Source organism: Orcinus orca, chromosome 14 (genome assembly GCF_937001465.1).
Source record: "Orcinus orca chromosome 14, mOrcOrc1.1, whole genome shotgun sequence".
Classification (NCBI taxonomy): Eukaryota; Metazoa; Chordata; class Mammalia; order Artiodactyla; family Delphinidae; genus Orcinus; species Orcinus orca.
The window spans coordinates 67,103,691-67,114,925 of record NC_064572.1 but is presented as its reverse complement, the minus strand read 5'-3'; the positions used below and the strand labels follow the sequence as shown (position 1 = coordinate 67,114,925).

The following is an 11,235-nucleotide window of genomic DNA, read 5'->3' as shown; positions in this document are numbered from 1 at the left end:
TGAGGGGACAGGATTCAGCCCATAATACTCACTGTACCATGCCGTGAGCATGTGCCCTAAACTTTACCAGTTAGGAAATTTATCTGGAATTTTGCATCTTCAGTAACATGAGGATAGAAGAAATGATTGACATCCTTTCATTCGAGAAGAGTCCCCTGGTAAGATGCTATCTGCCCAGAAAACACTCCTGTGCTTCTTGATCCTTCTAGATCTGTCTTAGCTCCTGCTTCTTTCCAAGTTATGGTCTCCAAACTTGAGTTGATTCTGTGGGCTCCCGATAGCCTTCTTGTAAATTCCATTGTGCTGGAATTAGCCAAGATCAGTGTCTGTTTTCTGCAACCAAAATCCTAATTGATATAATATTTTAAATATCTTTTTAAAAGCCATCCAAAGCTATGCTCACTGACCTCTGACTATGAACGAGTTCACCACCCCAATGAGAGGCCTTCAAATCCTCCACAGCTGATAGGCGATATCCGTAAAGAATTTTTAGGCTCAGAGAATTGGATTTCCATCTATGGGTAGGGGATTGAAAGGGAAAAAACAATTCAAAGGCAAATGTAACATGGACACATCTCTGATTTTATGTTCCCTCTGAATTTTACGTTAAGGTGACCCTACCTCCTGGTTTGCTTGAAACAGTCCTGTGTCATGCTTGTTTTCCCAGAGTAATTATTAATAGTGCTCCATTTACCCCCGACTGTGTCCCAGTTTGGATTAAAAAAAGATGTGGTTACACTAAATTTTGTGTTTTGATCATTGATATAGTCCTACTGTCTAGAAAAGAGCCTGGCAGAGAGCAGGTTTTCAGTAACTATTTCTTGAATGAATGAATGAATGAATGAAAAGGATCTTGCCCCATTCTCAGCTACAGGTGCCTACTTGTTTTTCTTCTACTTGATGTCACTTGCTGCGTCTATATCATTGAGCCAAGAGGTTTTGGAAGGACAGCATCTTGCTATGGAAAGCTCCTAGACAGAAAGGAGACCCATGTTTGGAGACCTGCCATGTTCCTGTTAGCACCCATGGAAGCAGCAGCTGCCTCTTTAAAAGGGATACATTTCAAGGCAAGGTGTGAAGCCCACCTGTTGTTAGAAATCCTGCCAAGATCTGAGCTCGACTGGACTCGGAGCTTTTCCTCCTGCTACCTGCCCTCCCTGTCGCCTGGATGAGGCTCCAACTTGATCAGTAGGCAACCAACGTGCCACTAATTAGGAGGCACAAGGCATAGCAGAGGATGATTAGCTCACGATGAGCACACACTGGCTAGAGTTGTCTTGTTACCATTATAAATAGATTAGAAATCTGGGGAGCATCTGTATCTTCCCCTCACAGAGGAGAATCTGAAATTGACAGGTTGAAATAAGAATGTGTCAAGGAGAGCTCTGTAATTGACAAAGATTAACTTTATTTCTCTAGCCTCATCTCTCCCCTCTTCTTCCCCTTGACACACCACACTCAGAATGTCCCAGCTGCCAATGGAAGAAGCCTAGCAACTCTCTAATTGAACCATAAGATTTTGGAAGGTCAGCAAAAGAAAACCATCCTGGCTTTCCAAGGACCAGGTGTGTTGTTTATGGAAGCAATTATGTGCTTCCCAGCTGATTCTACCTAGAAACCGAGAAAGACAGATTAGTGACAAGAAAAGCAATTCTGTTTCGTCTCTGTTGCTTCTGCATGACCTCCTTTTTCTTCCCCTCTACCACGCTTGGACACATTTCTAACTGCAGCCAGTTCCTGAACATGGGCAGCGATAACCCTCTGCAAGGGAGAATAAGCAACAAAAGAGCCTGCCTTGTAGTTAGAAGCTTCTGGGACAGGCTCCAGGAAGGAGAAGTAGGGCCTTCTTGGTGGGGAGAAACCCCTGGGGCCCGGCAGCCTTTAGCACCTGGGATGCTTCGGCACAGACACCTCAGCAGAAGAAGTCTCTGTTCTTCAGGGAACAGACCACATACTTTCTCAGAAGCAAACCACTGAAGGCCCCACTTTATCTAGTTAATTTCCAATGGCTGCAAACAGCTCGGTTCTCCAGAGACTAAGCCATAATGACAGATGGCATGTGTGCCTGTCATGATCTATCTTCTTCTGTCTTTGCTGACATTTTGTAAAGTATGTGTCTTGTGCTCACTCTCTGAAAGAGCTCTCCTTGAGCTGTGACCAGAGTTGAAGGCAAGAAACCATCTCCTTGGTACGTCCATCTACATAAAAGGTATATTTTTACAAATAATTGTTTTATCTGATTATTTTTCAATGTATGCAGATAAAGGAACTCAAGTCAGTGACCCTCAGAGAGGCTTTGAGGAACCCCAGGACCTGGAAATGTACATCACAAAAACTTTGTATGAGAAGAGAGTGTATATAAGAAGCAAGTTATGTTATAAAGGAGCCAAAACCATAAACAAGCAAGGCCGAACTGTTTCTGTCCAGTAGCGTGGCTCTCTGCAGGGCATCGCCACGTTCAGCAAGGCTGAGCATGGTTCAGGACCTGAGAGCCTCCAGTCTTTAATTTTATGAGGCGTTTCTGGTAGCCCTGATTACAAGTGTCCATTTCTTGCCCCCTCCACACGACCCAAGGAAAATTAGATCAGTTATATTAACAACAACAACAAAAAGCAATAAAGTAAGCAGTGACTTTTGGGAACAAGGTGTAAACAGTGGATTTTAACCAAAAATCTCTTCCAGATGGGGGAGACGTAATGTCAAGTAATTCTGAATTCTTTTTAGAACTTGAGGCCAGGAAGGACGGAGGAAAAGGAGCTAGCACAATACTAGAGCTTCTGAGATTCAATCCATTATTTGTCAAGGTCTAGTTATTTTGGGTTTATCCAAGTTACCGTATTTGATCTTGGTTCCAACACTGTGAGGTTGATGTCATTATATTCAATTTATAGATGGGAAACTGGACCCTGATGATGTCATTTTACCCCTCTGGGCCTCAGATAATTAAGAAGGCAGTGCACTCAAGTTTTATTGAGAATCTGAGTCTCCAAATAAACTGAACACTAGCAGAGGCTCTCTTTTGTTTTTCATATACGATGTCCCACTGGTTCCTCTCTGAATGAACCTGTATCTCATAATGATATACAGCCTGAAAACACAGAGGCAAAGAGCAATTTAACTCTGCTACTGTAAAGTTAGCAGTCATTAAACTAAGTTTAAGGGACAGCGAGAGGCAGTAGTACTTTGGGAGGTAATCGTTGGACTACATGGCCCCTCTGGCAGTACCACTGGACCAGACGAGAGAATTTGGCAGGATCTGGGGTGTGGGTCAGGATGAGGCGTTCCCATTGCTTACGTTTGCTCTCTGGCCTTCTTCCCTCTGAACAAGGCCAAATGCTTTGAAAGGAGAGCAGGGCGGTGTGTGAAGCTGGGGTCTGGCAGCTGTCTGTTGAGCAGCCTTATTTCGGTCCAGTGAGGGACGTGTAGGCATCAGGTCATGGGCAACTAGACCAGTGCATCAGCAGGGCAATGGCATGTGGAGGGTCGTGAGCCACTGAATGATGAGCCCACTCGGGAAGTTAGCTTCTAAAGCGTCCTGGACATTGTAAATACGGGGGCCATATTGTCATATCCACCAGGCTCTTGACTGACTCTCAATGCTGGGCAGTCCAATCAGTTTTGCATTTGCTGGGGAGGTGCGTGGTAGAAAGAATACCGCCCTACAGTAAAGAGGACATGGGTTCTATCTTCAGCTCTGCACTAATTTGCTGTGTAGCCTTAGGGAAATCACTTTCCTCTCTGAGTCTCAGTTTATCCCTCTACAGAAGAGAGTTCTCTCAAGTACTCCTAAGTACTAGTCATCTCTCTATAATTTTGGAATTGGCAGTATGCTTTTCACGTCTCTGGAAATCACAACTAGCCGGTAAGGCAGGCCATAAAGCGTTTTCCTTTTACACATAAGGAAACTGGTCTAGAACGACTTGCTAAAAGTCAGAGATCTCCTAATTCCTGGCTTAATACTTGTTCCAAGGCACAATCCGTCACCACCCTGACTCATACTGTGATTTGTTTTAGGTAACTCAATCGGGCGACTCTCCCACAGTTGCAGCTGTTGCCCAGGAGGAAATGAGCAAATCTGGAAGCTGTTCTCACTTCTGTAGATTAACGTGCCTTGTATCACGGTAACAGGAGCCAGGGGAGGTGACTTTTACCTGTAACTCTCCCTGAACTATTTTAGTGGCAGATAGAGCAGTTATTCTTGAACTTTAGTACACATGAGAGTCCTCAGAGAATCTGCTTATGATGCTGATAGCTGGGCTCTAGCCCCAGAATACTTCTGCAAGCTTACTTCTCCGGTCTAGAACTGCCTTAGAGAAGACAGTTCGGATGCAGACTGTCCTCAACACTGGTGAGAGACCCTGCAGAGAACTAGCTACAAAGCCAATCACACCCTCTGCCGTCTGCTTTTGCCTGCCTTCTACTGAGAAATCTGACAGGCTTATGCTGGTGGTGGATACAGAGGCTATATGCATAGCATGACTTTGCCCAAATGAACCAACTGATTCACACTGTTTTACCACTTTATTTCACTTTCTTCCTCTTTACTCTGGTGGAGCAATTTTATCAACCGGGACATAAAATTAACATGGGAAGAACTCAGATCTCATGGAAAGCAAAAACGAATTCTCCTTTGACTTGGGATAGGACTACTAGACACTTCACAGTATTGGAGAAGTTCAAAACCATTAAAAATCCCTTAAAGATGTCTAGGCACTTTATGTCATAAACCACTGGAGTTCGACCCCAAAACTCACTGCTTCTTTCAGAGGTACCATGTGACATTCTCAATCTTTGAGGAAGGTACTTACATAATGTAAATTGTTTTAAAAGGTGAGTATAACTCAAGAAAAGTTATATCAAGAACAATACACAATTTTAAAATACATTCACAAATTGAAAGAAAACCACCTTTGTTTAATCCTATATCTTCAACTGAGTTCAGAAAATATGATTCCAGAGTAGTCAGTCAGTATCCAAAATATGGGAGCAAATTATTGACCAAAACTTCTGGTTTCTTGGGTTTCTGGGATCCATGGAAATTTATCACATCTTTTGAACAATAAATTATTAAAACTCTAACTTGCAGCCCTCATTCTAGGCACTTAGTTCACATTCCATTATTAGCTAATGTACAAGACCGCCAGTTACACCTCCTTCCAAATTCCTTACTTGGTGTAGGAAAGAGATTTGTTGCTGGTTTGATGCTTCAAACAGCATAAAAAAGGTTTAAAAAAAGGATATATGTCATGTTGGTTTCCTCTCCTCTTTTCATTTCTCCTGTTGAAATCTTTAAGACCTGAGCTGGAGTCCCACCTCTTCCACTCACTGGGAGCTTGTGTCGAACTCAAAGGCCTTGGGGTCACCAAGACTTCTGCTCATTTGAGATGGGAAACTTGGATACTGATTCAAATGGGCCATCTAATGTAAGTTCCCCATGGGGGTCACAGAAGCTGAGTAGGTAGAAGAGGTTGAACTATTGTTCTCAATTCTTCTTACCCTCCGTAGATCGGAATTATATATCCACACCTTTTGCCATGTCATTTAGTAATGCTTTGCCCCGGAGTCTATTTCCCTAGCTCACTGATGTTGAACATGGCCATATGGTTTTCTTTAGTTAATGGAACGTCAGTGACAGTAAATAGAGGGGCCATCTTGAGTCACACCTTGGAGGATAGAGTATGCTGCTGGCCTCACCTGGAATTCTGTAATCCACCATGAAAATAACATGCCCTGGGTAGCTGCTGGTCTCAGAATGATGACAACTCATGGAACAGACTTCAAACAACTGAAGCCTGCATCCAAACTCCTAGCCCAGGAGAGCCTGGTCAGTCCCAACGGAGCTCACCCAAATCACAGCCAACCTGAAGACTCACAAGCAAAACATCAGTATATGTTGTCATAAGCTAGTCGTTTTTTTTTTCTCTCCCATGGAGCATTATTGCAGCCATAGTCGAATAATACAACAGATCAAGACAACTGCCCAGAGAGAGAACTCTCAGCCAGGTATATAGCTTTGATGTACAAAAATACATTTATTTTCAACAATTTCAAAACCACTGTCTGTTTTTTTTTTTTACAGTAGAAATATTCAAATGGAACGATAAAACCAAGAACAGTATATGTACATATACTGTATATATAGATATGACTCATGCATTTGTATTCCAGTGTTTAGTACAAGTATTGCAATTGTCTGCCCCATTTAACCCTTGAAACGAAAAAGCAAGATCTTTAGAAATATCCCTAATTCTGATCTATGATGTAGCCAGTCCGATTTCTCAAGGTCACAGAGAAGGATGTGAACAATATCCCACAAAAATGAACAGGTAAAAAATTCAGCCTTTTCTCCCATATATATATATATATATATATATATATACAGTGTATCATTTTTATAAAACAAGTACGCTCAGGCTGATCCTGAAAAGAAAACAATGCTTACAGCATGGCTTAAAGTGACCCTCCTAAAAAGAACTGACACATGAACCGTGTGAACGGGCTGGGGTGCAGGAAAAGAGAACACTGGCTTTGAAAGTCACTCGCCCCAGATGCTAGAACTGCCTTCAGGGAACTGAAGGTAGACATCTGACTTTAAGGAAGTTGTGTACTTGTGTACATCTGACGAGCAAGCGGCACAGCTCTGCGAGAATCAACTTTGACTAAGATCGTTAGAGGTTACACCCCTCTGGGGCCTGCAGGGTCACAGGATCCCACGAAGGCCAACTCCCTCCCACCTCTAACTTCTCCCAGGCTGAGGCACTCACTGGGCTTAACCTAGTGCCCAAGGGACTTTTCTGGGGTAAGAAGAGCCAGAGAATTCCCCATAAGCATTATTCAGTTCCATGGAATCCAACCGGAAAACAGAACGTCATCTTTTTAGATCCACTGCCTGGCTTCTTTAGAGAAAACCTCAGGCCGATAGCTACCCTCGACCTCATCCTTTTGGAGGGGAAGCCTTGCCTCCCCATATGGGTCTCAGTTTGAAGTCTCTAGTGGGCTTCCTCTGGCAACTTCTTTCACATCACTGATGGGACCAAAAAAACACCCAGGTTCTATGATGTCTCTCTCGTCCTTCCTTTGCTAGGCGTTTCAAAGAAGCCCTCCCCCTCCCCCCTTTATATACAGAAATAGAAACCAGCGATGGCAGGGGCACAGAGATGCAAGAGTTAAGTGTGACAGACAACTGGAGAGCATCCAGAACCCAGCGTCAAGCAGGCCTGGGGGTGGGTCAGCTCTGAAGGTGAGTGCACAAGCCAACAGACGCAGCTTTCTTTTTTCTGTTTTCTTTTTTACTAAACATTAAATTATTTCTCAGGAAATAAAGAGCTACTTACATTGTAACTATATACAATAAGCCATCTGCAGCTTGCAATGGACATGCACGGGGCAGGGCCTCTTCCGACAGGTGTGCACGCTTCCTGCAGCTACGCTCACTCCCCACCAACCTTCCTCCTGCAGACCTAACTGGGAAATGGTTTACGTTTTAGGTGCGTGCTGGGAGGGCGGAGGCGGGTACTGGTGATTTGGGCTTGTGTCGGGGGGTGGGGAGGATGGGAGGTTAGTGGAAAGCCAACCCAACTTAAACAATAAAAAGAAAGACAGACCGCAAGGAAAACAAGATTCCTCGCGCTATCGATGGCAGAATGAAGCAAGAAAGCCATGGGAAGATGCATCCTTTGCCCTTAGCACAAATACAGCCATTTATCCTTTGTGTCTCATTTTAATCAGTTACGAATGCCTTCGCCTCCCAAAGCGAAGCGTCTGCCTGCTGTTTATGAAGGGGCCCTTGGTGAACAAAAGGTAAAAAAGACATTTTCATTTTTCCATAATAAGTGTAATAGGAACCATCAGAAATAAAAAGTCAGAAAGATGGTTGACCACGTGGCTTGTTGGTATTAAACACTAGTGCAGTTGGGGATCTCCTTTGTGCTTTCGCTGTTTGCAATGGTGGCAATGCCTCCTGCAGGGGAGAGAAGACAGAGGGAGGTAAGGATGTACCTGTCACAAGGGCGTGGGTCTGTGCTTTCTTTATTGCTAAATACCAAGCCACCTTAATGTGTGCTTACGAAATAGGGCACCTGGGTAGTCTATCATACCAGTTCACTGGCTTATCTTACCTATGTTTAACGTTCGCCATCTCCCACCCCAGCACACAAGGTAGGAGCAATACCTTGCCATCTTATACTCTGCTGATCACAGTACTAATAGCCAACAGGTATTGAACACGTATTATGTAGCAGACACTGTGCTAATGATATATGTCATTTCATGATCACAACAATCTTAGAAGGCAGATACTATCATTCCCATTTCACAGATGAGGAATATGAGGCACAGAGAGGTCCCAGAGCTAGAAGATTGGTAGAGCAAGAAAATGAATCCAGGGCTATCTGATGGCAGAGTTCCTATTCACGTAATTATTGGGACGTATAATGCTTTTGCTTTATAGAAAAAATAAAGAGAAAGTCCAACAGTAATAGTTGGCCTCATCCCTCTCCCACTCAGACTCCAGCATTTTGATCTTGATCTACTTCTAAGAGAAGAAAGTTCTGCCAATTTCAGGTGGTCAGAGGTGGCGGACACTTTAAAGCATGATTATGTCGCTGTAGCCAACTGGTTTCTCCCCCACTCTCCAGACTAGTCCTGCCTGAAGGACAGGCCACATGGGCTGGCTGACTCAGGGTCTGGAGAACAGAGGATTCAGGAGCCTGGTGACACCAGCACACATACCTATGACCCGGGTGTCCAGCTCTTTGTCCAGCAGCTCCTCGGGCTCGGTGAAGTCACTGAGTGTGATTTTGGGGGCGTTTTCACTTTGGCTCACTGACCCAATCATCTCCTGCTCCTTGTCGTGTTGGACTTGAGCATAGATGTTAATCCAGGGGATTTTCCTACATGGGGCAGAGCAAAATCAGATTACGATCACGGGGCATGCCCGACTGGGGCAACTGGGAAATCCTGGGTGTTAAGGTGGAGGAAGAAGCTATTTACAGGACCAATGTCAGGGAAAGGGGCTGGCCACCCAGATACTGTCCCCGTGAGGCCAATGAGCACAAGGAGAGACCCAGATGCCCAGGGGAGATGTAAGCCACAGAACTCCCGGAGACATGCACCTTCTTCTGAGGCACAAAACCAGCAGGTGTAAACAGAAGGGCAATGCTATCGACCAAGTGTGCACTAAAACCCTTAAAACATTTACCAGTTATTACGTTTACAAAGGGGCTGGACTTTGAGACTCATGAGGTTGTATCATAGTGAAAAGACAGCTTTTTCTAAGTTTGTATCAGTTTTGTCAATTCACGTTGGTTTTCTTTATCAATAGCCAAGAAATAAAAGACTTATAGCCATTGCTACCATTTTTAGAACACCATCCATGGGCCAAGCATCTTAAATACTTCCATAGTCAGTTTCCTCATCTGTTCAATAGGAATGACAATAGCTTTCTTTTAGGATCGTGGAGAGGATTAAGGCAAGGATTAAGAGAAGCTAAATAACTTCCTTCAAAGACACAAAGGTAGGAGGTTTGGAAACAAGGCATACAGACGAGGTAGGAGGAGCAGGTAGGTTCAAACTGAAATCTGCTTGGAGTATTCATCTCCTGACCCATCTCCATCATCTCCTGACCCACTGTGTTCCAGCTTCTGTAGCCTCCTTTGACCTCTTCTAATCCTGCGCTTCTCAAACTTCAATATGCTTATGCCTCACCAGGTTCTTGTTAAAATGTGTTTGTTACTCTATAGGCCTGAACTGGATGGGTTGAAATTCTTCATTTCTGCCTAGTTCCCAGGTGGTACTGATGCTGCCGGTCTGAAACCCAAACTTTTGAGTTTCAAGATTCTGATACATCAGACTTGTCCCCACCCTGGGGACGAGGGGTGAATCAACTGTTCCCTCTGTAACACACCTCCTTCTACTCTCCTCGTGACGGTGTCCTTCAGAATTTGGCTTACATGTCACTTCTGAGAGGCCTCTCTTGACCACCCAATCTCCACCCAATCTCTCCTGACCACCCACTCTCTCGCATCATAAATATGTAATTATGGGATGGGTCTATGAAAGAAACGAAGAGGGTGTTGGTTTAGGGTGATGGAATAGGCTATGTGTGTGGACTTGTTTTCTGTCTTCCTCTCCCACAAAAAGCCCCGTGTCTGCAAGGTCTACATTTTCCATTTTCACTGCCCAAACTTAACTTAGCACAGTGCTTGGCATGTGGTTTACGTTCAGTATTTGTCAAATAAATGAATAAATGACCTCAAAGCCTAGGCTCTTTCTATTTTCATATATTATGTTCTCAAACAAAAAGACCACACTTTTATCTTAGAATTTTACAGGTAGAAGAGCCCTCTCTTACCTCATTAAATGATGGGGAAATGGGTCTGAAGTCCAGACATTTCATGAAGCTGATTACTGGCATAGATGTTATTAAAACTTGAGACATCTGACACCTACCCCGAACCAGAACGTTCTGTGCAGAATCCCTCTGTTGCCCTAGTGCCAACCAGTGGTATTTTCAAGCATCTACATTCCCTTCCCTACTCCAACCCCACAATGAGGTAGAATGTGAGGCATTTAACAAGGTCTTCCATAGCTAATTTGGAAGGAAAGATCCCCAAATATGTTTAAAACATGGACAGTTTCTACTTTTCATTTATGTCCAGTTTTCGTGTTTTTAACGGCTGCTTTCCATACATTAAGGGAGGTGTCCTCCTGACTCCTACTGGTCTAAACCTGCTTACTATAATTTACAAGAACCTTAAGTGAAGAGATTCTATGTGAGGCAGCAAACCGCAGGCTCCTCTAAATGTGTGTAATTAAAATTTCATGCTGGCCCTTAATTTCTTCTTATCTAAATAGAAAGGCAGCCCAACGACTTAGATTTCTTCTAATCATAAAAGTACATATTACTCATGAACGTTGGGATCAACCGTAATATTTATTAGGTGCTGGGGGCAGTCAAACCATTCCTGATCACACAAGTCTGGGTACTTCAGAGCTGTAGCCAGAGGTCATTGCCTCCCCTTTCCTGCTTTTTTAATGATTGATACCTGTGAGGATTTGGATCCATTTGCCCTTATAAAGACTGTTCACTTTATTTTAATCTCTGAAAACGGGCATTTTTTTTCAATATTTTTAATAGATGGTTGGAAGGGAATGAATTTTATGTTACAACTTGCAGCATTTAAAATTTTTTTCAAATTGCTTTTTATTTCTTAACACATCCACTTGTAGGACCGT

At 43.6% G+C, this 11,235-nt stretch overlaps 1 protein-coding gene across 2 annotated transcripts in view; it reads right to left on the bottom strand.

The window, feature by feature from the left end:
• Positions 1-6,008: 6,008 nt before the first annotated feature.
• Positions 6,009-11,235, bottom strand: part of SORCS3 (sortilin related VPS10 domain containing receptor 3) — a 585,385-nt gene continuing 580,158 nt past the window's right edge. For both annotated transcript variants that reach the window (XM_004265871.4, XM_049696818.1), the window contains exons 26-27: positions 8,731-8,891; positions 6,009-7,960 (exon numbers count right to left, since the gene is read on the bottom strand). In XM_004265871.4, coding sequence (XP_004265919.1) covers positions 7,896-7,960; positions 8,731-8,891 — 226 coding nt within the window. In that variant the 3' untranslated portion in view covers positions 6,009-7,895. The remainder of the gene's footprint in view (positions 7,961-8,730; positions 8,892-11,235) is intronic.